The 19,877-nt window shown below is 43.5% G+C and overlaps 1 protein-coding gene across 1 annotated transcript in view; it reads left to right on the top strand.

The window, feature by feature from the left end:
* LOC104498473 (probable E3 ubiquitin-protein ligase HERC3) overlaps window positions 1-19,877 on the top strand; it is a 45,238-nt gene that overhangs the window by 23,175 nt on the left and 2,186 nt on the right. The window contains exons 9-23 of the mRNA XM_010141858.1: window positions 350-474; window positions 1,024-1,083; window positions 3,311-3,422; window positions 4,146-4,335; window positions 6,007-6,170; window positions 6,687-6,800; window positions 8,050-8,073; window positions 8,160-8,249; window positions 10,046-10,216; window positions 10,815-10,958; window positions 12,289-12,455; window positions 13,594-13,660; window positions 15,426-15,508; window positions 18,781-18,964; window positions 19,698-19,800. Of these exons, the coding sequence (XP_010140160.1) occupies window positions 350-474; window positions 1,024-1,083; window positions 3,311-3,422; window positions 4,146-4,335; window positions 6,007-6,170; window positions 6,687-6,800; window positions 8,050-8,073; window positions 8,160-8,249; window positions 10,046-10,216; window positions 10,815-10,958; window positions 12,289-12,455; window positions 13,594-13,660; window positions 15,426-15,508; window positions 18,781-18,964; window positions 19,698-19,800 (1,798 nt within the window). The remainder of the gene's footprint in view (window positions 1-349; window positions 475-1,023; window positions 1,084-3,310; window positions 3,423-4,145; window positions 4,336-6,006; window positions 6,171-6,686; window positions 6,801-8,049; window positions 8,074-8,159; window positions 8,250-10,045; window positions 10,217-10,814; window positions 10,959-12,288; window positions 12,456-13,593; window positions 13,661-15,425; window positions 15,509-18,780; window positions 18,965-19,697; window positions 19,801-19,877) is intronic.

The raw sequence follows: 19,877 nt of genomic DNA, 5'->3' as shown, positions 1-19,877 counted from the left end.
TGTTGTCTTATTTCTTTTAAGAAATGTTTGGCATACGCTTTTGAGTTATAGAAGAAGGTCTAGAGTAGACGTACTGAGTCTGTGGTATGTGGTGATACTTAAGAGGGCTTTGGAAGGAAATGGTATTTTGGTTTTTTTCTTTTCCTCTTTTTAAAATGTATTTGATCTTGTTTTCCATACCTTTCCATGCCTTTTCTTTTGGACTTCTTAGTAATGTCACAGCTTCCTAACCAAACCTATTCAGAGACCACAATAAAGCGGCTATCACTTATATATAGAAAGCAGACTATGAATAAGAAGGAATTGTTTTACAAGCCTTGTCTTTGCTGAAATCTATATCTTCTCACAGAATTCCTTGCCTGCCGATGATTTCCGGACCATAAATGAAACACGTTACACCTGTTTAATAAATGATGAAACTATAGATGTCTGGAGGCAAAAGCTTTTAGAAAAGAACAGTTCTAATTCTGTCAAGTAGGTATTGTGGCACTGGACAAGCCTTTTGCTGAAAGTTTTACTTAAATAATTTTGTTGGCTTCCGTGCCATGCTTTCACTTGAAATTTAATAGCCTTTTCAAGTGTGGTTCTTAGTTGTTTCCAAGGGGAGGACAATTGCCAGTCACAAAGCTTCCAGGTTAGAGCTTCTGAGCAGAACTAGGGGAATCTGAGGCTGCCTCAGAACATTGCAAATGGTGGGCGGGTAATGAATTCTAAAATTGTCCTTATTGTGTGCTTAGCATTCATGAAAAGCAGCAAGAACTTGTGAACAGACTAATTTAAATTCCTTCCCCTATGTGCTTGCCGTGAGGAGGGCAGATAGGTAGAAAGGAGGCACTTCTAACATCCCCTCTTTCAAAGAGGGACATTACGTGATCCTGAATGAACTGCTTACCCTCTATGCCTCTGAAGGGGGGATCCTGACAGCATTTCCTGTAGAAGAAAGGGAAGAGAGAGCTGAAGAGATTTGCTGGGACTGTTCATAACCGCTGTATCTGTTTTCTTTTGTCTTTCTGCTGCAAACAGTAATGTTGTTCAGATACTGTCCTCAGCTGCCTGCTGGAATGGAAGCTTCTTGGAGAAGAAGTAAGTGGCAAACTTACAGAAGCATGGCTTTCCCTTGAGGCAGACTGGAATCCCTTTACTTCACTCACTGCTGCAGTGGGGTTCAATTTTTCTGATCAGACAGGGACAGAGAGTGTCCACTAAAGAGGTGGGTGGTTAGAGCTGGGTAAGGAAGGCAAATGGTCTCTTGAATTGCATGGTGAGTGTACTGTAAGTGGCACGGTACTTTTCCTTATGGAATAGATATTAACATCTTTGAGACGGATAGGAATATGACATTGAGGGGAATGAGTGATGCTAGGTATCTGCATAGTCTCTTATGCAGCTGAGCTAGGTGGTGGGGGCTGGTGTGTGTGGAGGTGTGCTTCAACACAGGCTGCTCTTGAAAAATACATCTGGGGCAGCATGGAAGCACTTCTCTTTCAGGTGACGTCAGTTGTGGAAAGTTTTCTGCTCCTGTTTACAAAAGCAGGAATTTCAAATGGGTGTGACCAATAATAGGTGGTGACAAGGATGTAATATGCCTAGCTGAGTCAAAGGCTGCGAGTTGGGAAGGACTGTGTTGGCTGTGTCTGTAAATGCTGGAGAGATAACAGCATGAGATGAGAAAGAGGAGAAGTTTTTATGGCAATGTAAGTAAATGACCTACAACTAGGTGAAGAAAAGCTGAGGTATTCTGAGTAATATTTTTCCAAGAACAACTTGAAAAAGAAAACAATTTACTCATTCTTGTGTTTTTTCTGCTTGTCCAATGGTTTCTTTAGTGTTATGACAAGGCAGTGCGTTACTGCATCAGAGTTGTGTCATGTTGGTTTAAAACACTCCTTGGGGTATCCAAGTTGTTGAGTCACTGTATATAGTCCCATGTCTCTGACTGTGAAGATGAGTGGAGTTTGACTTCATCATCCTAATGCAGTTCTTCTTCCACTTTAGAGGTGTTCTGGCTAGTGCATGCAGGACTTAACTTTTATAGAAAATCTTTGACCAACTGAATGGTACAATTTGGTGCCACAATACGCTGAAGTGAGGCTGTACCTAACTGTGTACCTTTATATGCGGCACCTTATGTCATGGTGGACTTGATAGGAATACCCTAGTATATCCCTCCGGTGTCCTAGTGCCATATAGGCCTCTTTGCAATACAGCATTGTGGTACACAAGATGAGATGGAAAAGAAGCTTTTCCATAGCTGTGTGACTGGGCGCACTCCAATACTGCTGCTGCACATCACAGCCTGAAGTGCTCTGTATCTCACAGTGACTCCGAGGAGCTATTTCCAGCCTGGTACCTGTGCTGTTATGGAAATAGCCGTTCTACTACAGCAGGCTCTGTTTAGCTTCTTGTGCCATAGTCACTCCAGCAAACTGACACACGCATGCCATCTTTAACAGCTACCCTTCTCTTCGGAGTGTCTAATACAGCACAGTCTCAGATGAGTAGGGACAGACTTTGGAAATCCTTTAGGTCAGTGGAATTGTAGTGCTGACCTTTTTTACAAGCAACTGCAAGGTTTTATGTGCAGCTGTACTACAGACAGTGGTGCTGACTGCCTCTGCCACAGATGCTGAGCTAGGTAACTTACCTGCTGGACTGGACATTCAGCGTTGCTCGACCTGGCTGTTAGAATATTGTCCTCTGCAGGTTTGCCTTCATTATCGCTCTTAATGCAGGTAGCCCGAGTAAATTACAGCGGCACTGTATTATGATTGTGGTCATGGTTTAGTTTTAGAAAATTCAGAAAATGCCAAAAAGCTACTCTGAATATGTTTCCCCATTTTCTCTCAAAAGCCCTCACCTGATGTTGCCTTGTACAGCAGTCAGTGCCTCCTTATGCATCACCCTTCCCTTTCTTGCTTGGTGTGATTGAACGGGCTTTGCTACAGAAGTAGTGTATGTGAAGACAACACAGAGAATCCTGGTGCATGTGATAGATGCATATTTTATAGGTTTTTAAGCAGTCTGGACTGTCTAGGCAGGCTCTGGTCAGTGAAGGAGTCCTGGGAAAATCAAAGACTCTGATAAAGTGTTTCTCTGCAAGAATCCTTACCCTAACCAAGGCCTGGAGGAGTTCAGAAGGGAGAGTTGTCCATCTTGTCTTTAGCAAGAATATTCCAACGTCTGCTTTGCTTCTAGTCTGATTAATTCCCTAGAGGTAATTTCTACGTTGCTTGCTCTCGGACCATGCCAAAACTTAGGGAGTGGTGTCTCTTCCTTAAACTTACGCCTGTCTGTCTGGGGTTTTTTAAAGAATTGATGAACATTTTAAAACCAGTCCGAAGATCCCAGGGATTGATCTGAACTCCACCAGAGTGCTGTTTGAGAAGCTGATGAACTCTCAGCACTCCGTTCTCCTAGACCAGGTATCACAATTTTGGGTGTTCGGAGGGGAAATGAAGGCTTTTTCCGTCTGCAACATGCAAGTAACAGAAGGTGGTTTGTGTTGTTTTTGGTTTTTTTTGGGGGGGAGGTGGGTGGGGGGAAGGATTGTATTGTAAATCTGCAGACCAGATCCTTCATGGTATCCATGGATACTTCTCCACTGACCTGGGCTGATTTTTACCTTCTCAGAATGTGCCTCCAAGACTTGCTTTTAAAAGGCTTATCTCATCGCATTAAATAATTGAAATGGCTGCAGAAATTAATTTTGTGTATTTTATACTCGTTAATAATTACTGTGTGCTCACTTATTGCCTTATTGTCAGGAGTTGAGTACTTTATGGTTGTATAGTTTATTCTAACTCAGGATTTCTTCCATGAATGCAGAGCTGTGGGATAGAATTGTGTGTGTTCCCTGTGCCATTTTTAGCTGTAATTTCTGTAGCTTTTTTACTCTGGGTTTGACTTTTAAAATAGGGGTGTGGCCTTTACTAAGGGCATTAACTAACCTTTAGCCAGCCCTGGTAAAACATATCCAAAAGTTCATGCATTTTGGAAAAATCCGATAGAGTGTTTTTAAGAGGTCATCAGCAAAAGCTGTTAAATCTACCTGTTCTGAGTGCGCTCCCTTTCATCAGTTATTACACATCACCTATATTGTAGGTGCTTTATCACCTGGTGTAAGTTGTTGTCTTGTTTTCCTCTAGATATTGAAGAGCTTTGAAAGTTTTTTGATTCCTCAGCTGTCCAGCTCACCACCAGATGTTGAGGCGATGAGGATCTATCTGATTCTCCCTGAATTCCCACCCTTCCAAGACTCCAAGTATTATATTACGTTAACGCTTCCTCTAGCAATGGCTATTCTGCGCCTAGATACCAACCCCAGCAAAGTTCTTGGTAAGAGGCTGCCATTTAAGATGCATGTTGCTCTCGGTATCCAGCTGGGACACAAAGTATTACCTTGATTACTGACTTTTTTCAGTCACCTTTTTGTTTTGGTGCAGTTTTTCTCTTTGTTAGAACAGCTGCCATGAGAATTGGGTATTATTTGTGCTGTAGTGAGGGTTGTTATGAAGCAGTTGCCTCTAAAAAGCAGCTAGGAACCAGAAGGACTGAAGGAGTCTTTCCCCCCAAACCTATGTTCCCATGTAAAATTTTATGTTTATAATTCTTTTTAATTTTAAACGTGAACTATGAGGAAATGAAGAATGTCATGCAGGTAAAATACGGGAAGTTAGTTACAATAATATAAAACATAAAATTTATGGTGGTGTGGATAATAAATGAGAAAATTCTTAACCTGGATTTTCTTGATTTAGAAGTAAAATATTTCAAAGAACACTTACTAGGGAGGTTAATCTAATTTACCTTACCTAGTTTACCTACATTCAGAGACTCAGTTCCAAATAAATTTGCACACCTCTGTGTGAACACAGATTTTGTATATATTATATTATTTTCTTAAATCAGACGTTGTCCACATTACCATATGATTTCTTGATAACGTAAGTAAGAATATTCTAAATATAAAGATCCTTTGTCCCTCTGCACAGGACCTATTGGCTGGTCTTTGTCCAAGCTGAACACCCCAGTTCTTCTCTCTCTTCTGAATCTTCTTATTTCTGCTAATATTATTTCCTGTGAGCTCACTTTAAGCCAAGCAGAACATCTGCTCCTTAATGTTTGATACTTATGTTTGCTAAGCTATTACTTTTCTTATTATCTTATTCTGTTTCTTAAGGTTGTCTTTATACTAAATCTCATTATCATGCAAAATGCTACATAATGCATTCAGACCTCTAGGAGCATTGCTCTACTGAAATTTATTTTGAGGTTTAGTGGCTTGGGTTTTTTGTGTTTTTTTTTTTTTATTTGAAGAGAGGCTTTGGAAACAAGGTTCGGCTTCTATTCAGAGTAGTCCACTGTGATTTTTAGCAGGATTCTCCTACTTCTGACTGCCAGAATCTATTGTTGTGTTGACACTTCAGTATCAATTGGTGTTTGCTTCTAACAGTTGACATGATGGTTTCCCAGACACCAGCTTCTACTTTGGAGCGGATTGGTTCTAGCAAAGAAGCTAATAGTCAGGCCCCCTTCAGAGGGGAGAGGTAAGGGTTACCTGTCCTTGGCAAGAAAGCAAGCTATTCTAAATAGAGGGGGAGTTCAGACAGTAAGTGCAGACATGCCAGGATACACTCTGACATCTGCTAGAAAAGTGTGGTACTACGGACAATTGCCCAGGCCACTGCTATTTTATCACTTGGGAGACGACAGTTTGTCTGCAAGATCACAGTGTCTGGAATTGAAGGTTGAAAAACCTTTAGTTCAGGCTCTCACACTGATAAGGGATTGGGGCTGGGTAAAGAGTGGGGTGGTTGTATGAGAGTGGAAAGGGAAGCGCTTTTCAGTTTCAGGTATCTAGTTTACTCTTTGCTCACTTTCCTTGGACAGGAATAGGGAAGGTTCTTTAAGCCATCTTTAGGTGTGTTCCCCGATTTTCAGCTCTAAATTTAGGGGTTACTCTGGCCTTTAATTCAGGATTTGTACTGATGCTTCTCTGCTTTCCAGATAACTGGTGGTCTCAAGTGTGCCCGAGATACTTCCTCAGGCTAGTGGACCTCTATAAGGGTGCAGTGGTTTATCTTCTAAGTGGAAGAAAGACACTGTTGATCCCAGTCCTGTTCAGCAGCTATATTACAGCTGCTCTCAGACTTCTGGAGAAACTCCACAAGGTAAGAGGAAAGCCTGGGTGTGTGCCTCAAGGTGATTCAGTCATGTCTGCCATTTGCAAATTGGTCACAGCCCTGGCTTGTGAGCTGTGTCATTGTCCACCAAGAGACCACGTGAGGAAGACGTTAGTGGTTTTCCTGAATTCAGGGTACCTGAATAGTCCTGTACTTGTGCAGTCCTGTCTCAAACACTAAGAAAAAATTACCCTAAAGAATGCTGCTGAGCCACCAGTGAACTGTGGCATCATAAATACCTCTCCCTTGATGCTTTCTGCTTCTACTGTGGTAGTCTGGGTGAGGAGAGGGAACTAGAATATGTCAGGAAGAGGTTTATCTTGATTATACTTGCTTTGTACTAAAATATAAGGGGCCATGTGGTTGGTTTTTTTTTTTTTGCAAGATTTTCTGGATCCTCTTGTTACAAGCTGCTGTAATAGGTTTTATGAAAACAAACCCGTGTGTTCTAAGAAAAATGCTGAATATAGCCTTATTTTAAAAACCATCTGTTTTCTTCACTAGGTAAATCAGAAGGTTAAACACATAGAATATGATAAGTTTTATATCCCTGAGATTTCCAGCTTGGTGGACATTCAGGAGGATTATCTCATGTGGTTCTTACATCAGGCTGGTATGGTAAGAGTTTTTATGTATAGTCATGAAATATTTGTTCATGTCTGTCTCTCTGGTCATAGATCTGTATTTTTAATATCCATAATGAGTGTAATGTATTCAGTATAGAAGCATCTTTATGTTAAGTCTCTCAGATTTGGGTACTTGGTGGCTTGACAAAGTTGACTTTAAGGCTGCCAGAATTGCTGGAGCTAACAATATTTAATGCTTGCAACAATCTCTGTGGTTGGTTATTCATGTGAATTTCATTCAGTCCTTGAACAAGGAGATTACATCAGTCACTGGATCCTTTTAATGTAACTGAGACCTCAGGAGCCAAATCCTGTGTTCTAAAATTATAATTTTTAACCTTTACTTCTGCTGTTTAGGCAGGTATTGTGAATAATGTAGCCAGTGATCTTAAAATGTTGCTCTGTAAGAGGAGGCAGTGTGGCGTTCTGGCTAGGGGACTGAACCAAGCCTCAAGAGATGTGGGTTCTATTCCTGGCTCTTCCAGTAACCTGCTGGGTGATCTTGGGTAAGACCCTTCACCTCCTTATGCCTCACTTTCCCATCTGTAAGAAAGGAGATAACTAAACTGAGGGCTGGAATATGCTATGTAGGAGCCCAGTGAGATTATATAATTATAGTGAGGGAAGGAATCCCAACACCAAAAACCATCTGCCAAGGGATGCTGCAAGAGTAAAACCTGACTAGCGAGAATTTTCGTGTGTGAGTTCATGAGCTTTTTAAGTGTGGTGTGTGCTGTGTCCCCCGTTCCCTGCTTTTCATCATTTAAGTAGTCCTGCTCTGTGCTTGCTTTTAGTGAGCAGAACAATAAAAAACTGGCTCAAACTTATGGAACAGTGATAGTTAAAAGTAAAAAATGCATCAATATGGCTAATGAGAGGAGTGATTTGCCTCGCGACAGTGCTCTTACATTGTCGTGTTGTGGCCTTGTAGTCTCTTCTGTTGTTTTGTCTGGTCTCTTCCTTGGGGGTAGCTTTCTTGTTTTTCTTAAGATAAAGTTTCACCTATGGCAGGCTGACACATTGCCAGTTAGTCCTTTTGCTAATGTTTGCTGTTCGAATCAGACTTGTGCATTTTACTGAGAAGGAAGTTCCCATGCTTTTCTTTAAGAGTCAAAACCAGAGTTGTTGGTCCCAGAAGAGAGGCATTTTCTTTGGATCACCTTTGAATTAGTCTGTCCAAAAAAATATAAGACACAAAATCAAGAGTGAAAGACTTTCATATTTCTCTCTTTCCTTCACAGAAAGTAAGACCATCTATCATGCAGGTAAGAAAATTGTTTTTCATAACTCTTATTTAGAGAAGTGCTACGGAAGCTGTAGATAAGAACCAGTCTCCTTGTCTTTCTTGCAGGATGCTGTGACGCTCTGTTCTTATCCTTTCATCTTCGATGCTCAGGCTAAGACCAAGATGTTACAGACAGATGCAGAACTACAGATGCAGGTAATCCTTCTCTCCCGTTTTTCCTGTCCCATTTCTTTTTCTCTGCGTCCTGCATTGGTGCCTGCAAAGAAAGGCATTCACTGGAGTTAGTGTGTGCAGCACTTTGTTTCCATGATACAGGAGAGCAGAGCAGCTGGAGAACCTCTTTGCCCTGGGTACTGCAGAGGCAATGCTTGGTGTCTTTCACTTCAAAATATTTGGTAATATCAGAACTGCCAGGTGTGCATGTGGTGGAAATTTAAACTGTATAGAGAGGGAGTACTTATGATAGTCCGAGGATAAGTAGTAAGGTGAGGTCTCTGTTAGAAGAGCTGTAAGGCTGAAAAGATGACAAGCTTTCAGGTAATTGGGCACTTTGAAAATCAGTTTTCTGCGTGGTGCAGGAGGAGTGGTTGTAAGAAGTGAGGTTTGAAGACAAACTCCTGACACTGTTCACTGTTGCAAGCAGCAGCTGTTGTCAGCAGTTCACCCACCCGTTTGCAGTGAGGGGTGCAGACCCAAGGTTCTCCAGGGCCATGCTCACAGCAGATGTTCAGCTCCAGCACCCTTAGCCTGTAGGTGGCAGCCAAGCCAGCTTACAGCCAGGCTGTGACAAGGACGGCTGGTCTCTTTGCCAGTGTAAACCTCCCAGTCCCAGGCATTGCTTATGCAGGTGGCTCAGCTGTTTTTTAGTGACACAGCTGTTTTCTTTTTGGGAAGAGTCCCCAAGCCTGTGTGGCACCGCCTGTATTTTAGAACATGTCAGCGCTTCCATGCGGTCACTGTGTGGGAAGCTGAAGAGAGAGGAGTAAAGCGTTGGGCACTTGTCTTTCATCCAGTGCAGCCGGGGTCTGGGACTAGTGCTGTGCTCTGCGAAACGAGTTTGCTGAGGTTGGCCATGATGCTGGCTCTATATAATACCTATCTCTTTGCTTTTCTATGGCCACTTGAACACAGAGCCCGCAGCAAGGCAGAGGAGGCTGGCTTGGCCTACGCTCAGAAGCTGGAGTCACCTTCTCCTGCTTTTGTCACACTCTTGTGTATATTTTCAGCTGCCTGGCTTGTGAGCAGTGCACTGCTGCGAGGAGAGTATCTACCTGATCTTGGCAGGACAGCAGGCTTGCAAAGGTTTTGCTGCCCTGAGATATGGGGTCTTTATGAATAGACAGCCACTGAAGAGGCCAAATAAACCAGTACTTCTGTGAGAGCTGAAGTGGAGGAAGGCTGGTTTTCAGTGGATTTCTGTCTTGGGTTGAAATGACTTTTAAACTGTATTTACAAATGTGAATTTGACATATGCTGTGGACAATGCATGAGAATGAATGCATTATGTGTGGTCAAAGCTTTGACCGGTCTTTGCCTTACCTGAGTCCGGGAAATCCGTGTAGATGAGAGCTTTGAGTTGTGATGGATTCCCTGGTGCATTGCCAGGTGTGGCTGCCAACTGGCTCCTCACTTGGCATGCTAGTAATACCGCTTTCTCTTGTGGACTCTGACTCACTCGGTAAGAGCCTGAATAAAGCCTCTTTTCTCCAGCCACATGCCTAATGTAAAAAAATGTTCAGGAATTTGATCTCTCTGCTCAAATTTGGTGAATTGATAAGCGGATTCAAAAGGTGTTGGTATGTGAGATGGGGGGGACAGGCATACAAGCTACACACACTTGTACAGAGTGAGTGCGTAATCCTGGTAACCTGGGAAAACCAGACTAAAGGTGTAAGGAAGATAGGAACACCAGGCATATAGTTAACTGTTTTCCTTCCATGCGAATAAAGATGCTGAGCAGTGGCTGTTTTTCATCTCTCTCTTATTTACAGGTTGCAATAAATGGTGCAAATTTGCAGAATGTCTTCATGCTGCTTACCCTGGAGCCTCTGCTGGCCAGAAGCCCTTTCCTGGTACTTCACGTTCGCAGGAGTAACTTAGTTGGTGATGCTTTAAGGGAGTTGAGCATCCATTCAGACATTGATTTGAAAAAGCCTCTTAAAGTAAGTTTTCTCCACACCATTAGCACCCTCTTGTCCAGCCAACATTTCTGCAGCCTTTCAGCTGTTCACATTACCGCTTCACCAGCGTACAGTGGCATTTCCGTAGGTGTAGCACACAGGGATGCTTGATGTAATCAATGTGAGGGTTGCGTGTTTTGGCAGTGGACAGTTTACAAGAAGGCAGAGGGAGTTTACTCTCTTCCTGGTGCGTCTACTATATAAGGAGCAGGGGAGGGGACATTTCTGTGGTATTATGCAGTCTTTGTTTTGCTTTCTGCAGGAACAAGCCTCTTAAAATAGGACATGTTTTATCTGAGAGGTTGACAGCAGCTGCTGTCATGTTGCTGCTTTGATTGTTGGGAGGTCAGGTAGTTATTTATGATTTACATAAGGAAAGGAGTTAAACATTTTCAAAATATCTAATTTGCCACCCCTCTTCCCTTTCCCTCCCTGCAGGTGGAGCACTGAAACATGCTCATGGGTTGCAGTGGGTTTGGGCATGTTAGACAAATTGCTTTGTGTGGCCTCTAATTAGGAAGATGTCTGATTAACTCAGCCTCAGCTCTGCATCCTTGTTACTGACGTGCTTTTTCTACAGGTCATCTTTGATGGTGAGGAAGCTGTTGATGCTGGGGGAGTGACAAAGGAATTTTTCCTCTTGTTGTTAAAAGAACTCCTCAACCCCATCTATGGCATGTTCACTTACTACCCGGAGTCAAACCTGCTGTGGTTTTCAGACACGGTAAGCCCTTGCCCTCTCTATGCGCAGGTTGTAGTAACAGGCTTCATCTGAATGGAAGAAAAGTTAGTGACAGACTATGGGAAAGAAATGATCTTCCTCTCATTTTCCAGCCATGACACAGTGTGAGCTGTATCTTCAGTCAGTGTAAATTAGTTTAGGTACATTGGCTTGAGGAGAATGGTGATGATTGTGCCTGTTAAGGATTTGGCTCATTCTCTTTATTCTTATCCCATGATAAAACTTGTATTAAGTATCAGATGACAGTTAACAGAATTCTTACTATAATTAATGTAATAACCATGTGCCGTTCTACGGAAACGGGGGTTTAGGTTGTAATGGCATTAGAATTCTGTGCTTCCCTTGCTGTTCACATAATTTCAACCAATCCATTTAGTCATGTATCACTTATCACCTTCAGGGTCTAAACTTGTTAATGCATTATGTGAGGAAGCTCTTAAACGGCAAGAAACAGGATTTGTAATGAAAGTTGTTTGGTTTTGGAAGAGAATGAAGTGTGAGTTCTGTGGCTGTCAGATAGCGTTATGCTGGAGGTGGTGGCTTATGCCCTTATTTCTTCACCTTCCTAGGTAGCAAGATGAGAAATGATGTTGTCAGCCTTCCCTTAAGGTGTAATTTCCCGGGTGGGGTTCTTTTTAATTTATTAATTACATCTTACAAGGAAGGAAATTACCTTTTGTAACTTGTAAACAGCATTACAGAGTAGTTACTCCTGGTGTTAACGTTGTAAAAACACGTCTTCTGACACGAAGAATAGTGACAATGTAAGCACTGAAAACGAATCACCTATTTACAACATTTAATAAATAACGGCAGACAGTCTGTGACTGACATACCAGTGTAAGAGTAAGTATGCGAGGGAATGGAGGCCGGTGTACCAACACCTGTGTGCCCAGGTGGCACTGTGGTTTGCGTAAGCTTTGGACAGAAAATAGGGTGGGTGGTAGGGAGAGAATTGCTAACATGTTTTCTTGCAGAATGTAAACAGCAAACGTTGAGGCTTTGTTAATGTTTAAATGCAGAGATATGTAGTAAAGAAATAAAAGGTAAACAAGGTGGAAAGCTGCCATTGCTGTTTCCACAGCTGGTCATGGCTTATAAAAGTAATAGCGCTTGGTTTCTGAACCTTCTCTTCTGTGCTGCACTTCAGCAAGGAATTCACAGCCAAACTGGGACCTGATGGAACCTCTCTGATTCCACTTCCCCTCCTCTCACACCTCCAGAGGCTGGCTGCTTAGCGCATGGGTGAAAGGGTACTGTGCATTGCACCAGTGACAGTGTCTCATCGGGATTTTTCTGTGTGGTTTTGCAGTGTTTTGTAGAACACAACTGGTTTCACTTGATTGGCATTATATGTGGTCTTGCAATATACAACTTCACGGTGGTAGACCTTCACTTTCCCTTGGCTCTGTACAAAAAACTCTTGAATGTGAAGCCTTGTCTAGAGGATTTGAAGGAGCTCTCTCCTACAGAAGGAAGGTAGGAAAAACAAAATTTGCAGCCTTTCTGGGAAGGGACACCATCAAACTGAGAACAAGAAATGCTGAACTGGGTAAAAGCTGTTCAATAGAACACCTCCTGATCACCCTTTTGAACAACTGATTGACTTGTGGGGGCTGTGATCCTAGCAACCTATATGAGCTAGTGGTGAATTTCATGCAAGACTTCTCTCCCACAGGCTGTTGGACCTATCTGTGTAGGCTCTAACTTCTGTAACACCTTCCTGATTTCCAGAAAATAGACACCAACCCTGCCAAAAGATGCCTACCACGCTCCATTGAAAATGGGGGATGGCAGCCTGTCCCTCCACTGTGTGATTGCATGCGTGATCCTGTATCCTAGCCTCAGCCTTTCCCCTCAAGCCAGACTTGGGTTAGCAAGCAGATCCACTGCATGGCTCATCATGTAGCCCAGGATGGGACCTGTGAGCATGATCTGGACTGTCCCATCCCTGAACCAGAGTAACTCTGACCTGCTCCTCTGCCAGAAAGAAGTCGAATGGAGTGAAGCAATGACTTTTTCTGAATGGTGTATTGAATCTTTTCTACCTAATATTGGTTCCTTCTGACACTGAGAGGTTGAGATCCCACTGTCCGACTGCTGTCTTTTTTTTTTTCTTCCCTGAGTTGCCACCTGATGTATCCACACAGATATCCACGCAATCCACTGTATTTAACAACAATGAGGTAAAATGCCAGGAAGACAGCAGCAGGATTTTAAGGCATAGGAGAATAATATTTTCTGCATGATGGTGATACTGATACAACCCACCACTCTCTCTTCCTCCACTCCCTCAGACCTTTGTGTGCTGATGGCATAGATCCAGCAGTCCTTGAGAACTAGAAGTGTAATTCTGTTTTGAGGCCAGGATCGTTAAAGCGGATCCAGGTACTAGGTAGGCATGGACTGTGTTGGTAACTTGTGTGGAGTGGCATTTATTGTGCTTCTAACAAAGAAATCCTTCTTACCCCTTCAGGTGACTCAGAGATTTTCTGTGCAGTCCGGATGTATGAAGCTGTTTACTTCTGCTGAACTTCGTTTCTCCTTGATGTGTGGCTTTTTGAATCTCTGATTTTTTTTTTTTTTTTCCTCATTCCTTTCCCTGCCTGTTATGTAGGAGTCTTCAGCAACTTTTGGATTATCCTGGGGAAGATGTAGAAGAGACATTCTGCTTGAATTTTACAGTAAGACACATTTAACATATCAACGCTGTGATTGTTGTGATACAGTTGAAGCCCATCTAGTTATTCATGTGTATTAATGTTTTATTTCGAACTATGCCTGTAGGACGTACCCTACATTAATGTTAAATGTTTAAATGTGAAAATTCTTTGCTGTCAATCTCCTTGTTCTTTTGCACGCAGTTATGAAAACTGAGCTAGTAAGTAGATTAAGCAGAGTGGTTTTCACAATAGCCTTGTTGTCACTGAGGCATGTGACGTAAATGCCGGTGGCCAACTTCTCACACAAGACAGCGAGAAGTAGATTTCTAAGTCCTCTGAAAATGGAAGCCAGGTTTTGTCATCACTAGGTCAATTCTTGAAATGCTAACGCAATATAGAATTTTCCTTGCTGTACTAATATTAATACTTAAAAATTTATAGTGAGTGTACTTGATCAGACTTTGAGAAACAGAATGCTGGAGGCTATTGCTGGGAGACGTGCTGAGGTAACCAGCTTTCTTGCGCTACTCTGGCAATAAAAGAATTTTTTCTAGCTAGTAACCTAGGTGCAATAGTTTCTATTACACAGTGGAGATTCCGTGAAGTTAAGGGTTTGATCTTGACGTACACTGGAATATCAGGCAAATGTGCAAACATTTAGAACCTCAGACATGTGGCATCGTTATTCTCCAAGCTTCGTTTTCCTCTGACTTGGGAGGGTAAGGACTTCAATGTTTCACTGTCTTTGCTTTAAAACTCTGTTGCTCCAACAGGTTGTGAGTGATGGGTTTATCTTTAGCTTGATCTGGGTTCTTGACTCTGTCCAAGACCTGCCTGGGATAAAAACAAGATACCAGGAGACTCTGCTACACTCTGAAGAAAATCCTTGCTGAGGCAGGATAGTGTCCGTTTCCTTTTTTCATAAATGAGAGCACATAACGTCTCTTGGATCAAACTTATCTCTGGGGTGAATCAGACCTGGGTCTGGCTGTCCCATGCAGGTCAGATTTGCAGATCAGGAGGAGGTGATGAAGCCATAATGATGATGATGATGTAGACTGGGTGAAAAAGAATACGTTTGAAGTAACACAAGAGATTTGTCTCCAAAATCTCTTTTCGCACTAAAGCGCATTCTTACACTCTCTTGTGCAATATACTGCATAATACACAAAGACATATTTATTCATTTCAGTGTTTTAGCAGATGTGATATCCCAGACCTTGACATTAATAACTCATCTTACATGTCAAAATCTGAGCTTGTTTTGTGTAATTGACAGCTTGAAAATTGACCCTTTCGCATTTTTTCCACATGATCAATTTTGGATGTACAGAATATATGTTTGTACTGGTGCCATCCTAGGCCAGGCAAAAGCAGGAAGCTGTCTTGTTGTCATGCCACCTTGCAGTGAGAGCAGATGAATTAACCTACTGAGCTTCTATTCTGAAAAAAGGGAGTGCTTTTATTGCCAGAGCACGTGGCAAATACAGGCTTGGTTAGTTACCTCTTGGGATTCTTTTCACAGTAAATTTGCCTAAAATAATAACTTCTTTCCTTTGAGTTTGCTTAGACTTAATAGCAATCCTACAGCAAATGTAAGTGGTAGGAGGTGGCGGAGCACACAGAGCGTTTGGAGCAGAGGAAAAAGTGTTCTGCATGTACCCTTTTCTCTGGCCTGCCCTTCACATGCCAGGCATCAACTGCAATATCTTTCTTACTGTATCTTTCTGTGGCCGTATGGCCTGAAAAAAACTTCTGGTAAAATTAGCTGTCTGGTTTTGTGTAGATCTGCAGGGAGAGCTATGGTGTGACAGAGCAGAAGAACCTGATCGAAGATGGCGATAAAATTCTGGTGCAGAAGGACAATAGGTAGGAGGGGCCTATGGGGATGGACTCGTGGTGGTCAGGGGCAATGCCACCGAAAATTTGGCTGAGGTGGAATGTGGGAGAGAGTTGGTAGTCACTGCAGACAAATTCTAAGACCAGTTGTTCAAAAGCTACTGGGTGCCGGTGGCACTTGAATAAAAAGTAAGTTTTCATCATCTTTCCACCAATATTTGGAAAATGTCTCGCACTCTTTTTGGATGGACAGCTTCCCTGTAAAAGGCCCTTGTATGGACCCTTGGCGATTTTCCTATGGTAAATAGAGATTGCAACACGATTTTGGCCCGGGGAGGTTTAGAGAGAGGAACTGTGTGTGACCAACAAAACTGAACCTGGCAAACTTATCTATACCATTAATTCTGGAGACAGAAGCACTTTTTCTTGAGTACACCTGAGAGAGGACCACCGTCCCTGGTTAGAGCCAGGAGGCCCTACTGTACAGAGATTCCTTTCTGTTTGACTGAACACCTGAGAGCTATTACGAGCACAGCTACCGTTCCCCCCCACTTTTTTTTTTTTTCCAGCTGCTAAACTATTTTCTCCTCATAATCCCGTAATTGGATTTCTACAAATGGTTTTATTACTCGCAGTGTTCAAATTCTTTCTCTGCTGGCAAAACAGTGTGATCTAGTGACTAGTCAGCAGTGTGGTTTAGGGGCTTGTGCTAGGATGGCTGAAGACCTTGCTGGCAAGCCTGGAGATGAAGTCATTTCCTATTAATCTGATTATTTAAAAGGGTTTTGATTGTGTCTAAAGCATTGCGGTAACAAAAGCTTTGCCTGTTCTACCTTCTTACCTACTTCACTACTGTCCAAAAGGGAGCAATTTTACAGCTAAATAGCTGCCTCCATGCAAAACCCACATGGGGCTGGAGATGGAGCAGTGTTAAGTCTGTCTCCCTGCAAAGAGAAGATGGGCTTCAGTTAAACACAGGAGAGTTTAATCTGCGCTGGTGACGGTGAAGTAAAGATGAGAATGCCAGTGATAGTACCCGTTGGGTTTTTAGGCTGGGCATGTACACTCAGAAGAAAAACAGCGGTTTTTCCACTGTGTGCCATACTGGCCTGGGGGAGGATGAAGATTTTAGCTGAGCAGATGTTTGGGAAGAACACCCAGGTTAGCTTCTGCAGCTGTTGATTCAGTCAAGAAAAGCAACAAGAGAAGAAAATCCTTAAGGAGAAAAGCTAGTGCGTAGCTCCTCTAGCTTAACGCATTCCAGAATGCAGGCTTCATCTTGTCCAGAGTTTTGAACTCGGGCTAACCTCTAAATCCAAGTCTAGACGCAGCTGTCAATTCGTCCACCTTACAGAGCTTAATGACTTCCTCTACCCCTACAGTTAGAGGCCAGGGACCAATTTGCTGCCCTCCTGGCCTGAGTGATTTGCTGCGTGCGTGTCGTTGGGCACTGCCTTTCCTGCCCGAGGGAAGTTCAAGGGGAACAGAAGGATGCCTGGGATTGCTGTGACCGAGAAATGCTGAATGGGAAATGCCTGCCTTTCCCCTTTCTCCTTTGGAGTTCGTGTTGGGTGTCGCAACATAAAATGGTCTTGAGAAAGGGCTCATGACTGTAGCAGCCAGGGAGGCATTAAGCAGCAGTTAAGTGCTTAATAGGCTTGGATTTCGGTAATGCTCAGGTGACTATCAGGAAAACAGCAAGAAAACAAATGCGCTGGAAAATAACTCCCCCGTCACTCTATGATTTCTTATTCCAAGTTTTCATATTTCTCAGTCTGCTTGTTTTTTAATTTTCTCACCTATCCCTCACTACTTTTACATAACACAGGGACTGAGAATCCCTCCACCAAAAGGTCAGAATATTTCTTTCAGCTATGACCTCCGCAGCTATAGATCGAGACCCTGGATTCTGTGGCATTCCTTGATCTGCTTGTCCTCTGAGTGCAGGAGTGAGCTGCTCTCCGGTGTCAGGCCAAAACGACATCTCCACCCTCCGAGGATAGTTTCATGACCCAGTTTGCCACATTGGCTGGTGTGGGGGGGAAAAAAAAAAGTCAGAGGAAATATTTTAAGTCATTGCACAAGTAAAATTCTAGTGTTGCACTTGTATTGTGGTGCTTTGAGAATGGGAGAGTGGAACAAAGATGCTCAAACCCCTAACAAATCCAAAGAGAGGGTTTGACCATGGCCTGCCACAAGTTCCTTGACAATGACTACAGAATGTTTGGGTTATTTTTATTTTAATGCTGTTCTTGAGACCCCTTGAAGCAAAACAGGATTGTTGTTCTGAGAGGCGTGTTCTCTTCGCACGTACTCCAAATGCACAAATCCTGTATTTGTTTAACCAGAGTGAAGGCTGGAGAGGAGGTTTCCGTGCTTTCTAAGACTATTTCCTTGCTCTTTAGTGAGGGGTGTTGAGTGTGTGGTGTTTTTTTTTCTTTTCTTTTTTTGGTGGCTCTTTCTCTTTGGGGCCAGGAAGGAGGGAATTGACCAACTGACCATGCAGTTTCAGATCAAAGACTTCTCAGAGCAGGGTTTCTTCAGTCTGCCTCTAGGCTACAGCTCTGGCTTTGAAAGTGCTCAACCACTGGCCTGGTTCATTGGGGACTGAGTCAGCAGGAGCTGCCTCTGAAAACCCTCCGAACTAGGGCTCTGCGAGGCTCTTGTTTAGGAAGTGGCAGTCTTCTAGGCACCATCTGTTCCCCAGCAGAGCACTTGCTTGCTGCAGCCTGACAGTCCAAGGTCATCGCAGGTGGGCAGAGAGCCTTGTGCAGAGTAACCCCAGACACCTGCAGACTGAGAGGAGCTGCAGGTTACTTCCTGGGCTTCCTAAACAGAGGGTTGCAGGAGCTGGGCCAGAAGGTGGACATGTTCCTCTGGTGACTGAATCCTGATTATTTGCTTAACTCAGCCTCTGTTCAGGCCATGGGTTCCACAGGGAAAAGAAGTCTCTGTTCCCGACAATCCTCAGTGCTTGGTGTCGCTCTGGCTCCCCCCTGGCCCTGTGGGCAATTGGATGCAAGGCCATGGGTGGATTTACTAGTAGCATAGAGCCTGGGCTGCTGGAGGGCCTCCCACGCTGCCACTGCTGGGGAGTAAACAGATACATGGTGGTATTTGCTACCTAATACTTTATCTGTGTTGCAGTGACTCGGCTCAGTGAGAGGGGGGCAGTGGGTTGAACCTGTTGGGGACTCAGGACTGCAAGACACGTTACAGGCAGAAACAGGAAAACTTAGTGCTGCTGCTCAGACACATTATTCAAAGTGCTTTCCTTTGCCTGCTGTCTCTTGATGCACTAGGGAAGAGTTTGTGGAAGCCTACGTAAATTACATCTTCAACCTCTCCATCCACGAGTGGTACACAGCCTTTTCCACGGGCTTCCTGAAAGTGTGTGGTGGGAAAGTCCTGGAACTCTTCCAGCCCACAGAGCTCAGGGCTATGATAGTTGGAAACAGTAACTACAACTGGGAGGAACTGGAGGAGGTAAAGCTTCCCTCTTGTTGTATTTTTCTTCTTTCTTACAAGCACCAGGATTGCGCAGTTGCATGGGGCGGGCACTAGCCTGGGCTTGAGATGTGATAAGCCACAGATACCTGTTTTTTTTTAATGCTTCTTGTACACCTTGCCATCATTCACCTGAAAAGGTTCTCACTAATCTGTCCTGCTACCGATAAAGCTCAGAAAGAAATGCAGAGAGAGAAAGAGGGGTGGACTTCCATCTGCCAATTTTAGAGTGAAACCTAAGACCAAAGGGAAGAGACAAAGTCTGGGTTTTCACTTACAGTAAAACTCGCTCCAGTGTAGTTTGAAGGGGAAAAAAGTACAGAGCCAAGGTTGAGGGGTTGGATCCTCTCAAAATACGTAGATCAGCAAGTCACTTGCTCTGTCTTGGCCTCAGCAGTGAAAGTGGCTTTGCAGTGCCGCAGGTGGGATCGTGTTCTGGAGCCCAGCCTGTCAGCGGGTACTCCAGGATTCCCACTGACACAGGTAATTAGCTGAATAGCTGGAAGCCTGATGCCTGCCTTCCACGTCCTGCTAGGAGAGCCCTTTGCTGGCTCTTAGAGCCAGGCTATTGCCCATGACCCATCCCGTGCTCCGTTTTGGAACTGTCAGACCTGGACCTGATGTCAGATACCAGAAGAGATGAGGTCTGGGTTCTCCTTGGTCTTTGCTTGCCAGTGCTCGATGAAATGATGTGACTGTTTGGTTTCGACAGAGCGCTGTCTATAAGGGAGACTACACGGCAACGCACCCAACTGTGAGGATGTTCTGGGAAACCTTTCATGCATTTCCCTTGGAAAAGAAGAAGAAATTTCTCTGTAAGTATCTTTCAGTGGTGCCGTGTGTCTCCTGAAATTGAAGACTGGGTTGGAGGTCTGCAGAGCTCCAGGGTTGT

Source organism: Buceros rhinoceros, unplaced genomic scaffold, assembly GCF_000710305.1.
Source record: "Buceros rhinoceros silvestris isolate BGI_N320 unplaced genomic scaffold, ASM71030v1 scaffold7108, whole genome shotgun sequence".
In the NCBI taxonomy this organism is placed as follows: domain Eukaryota; kingdom Metazoa; phylum Chordata; class Aves; order Bucerotiformes; family Bucerotidae; genus Buceros; species Buceros rhinoceros.
The sequence above is the reverse complement of the archived record's forward strand: the minus strand, read 5'-3'. Positions and strand labels throughout refer to the sequence as shown.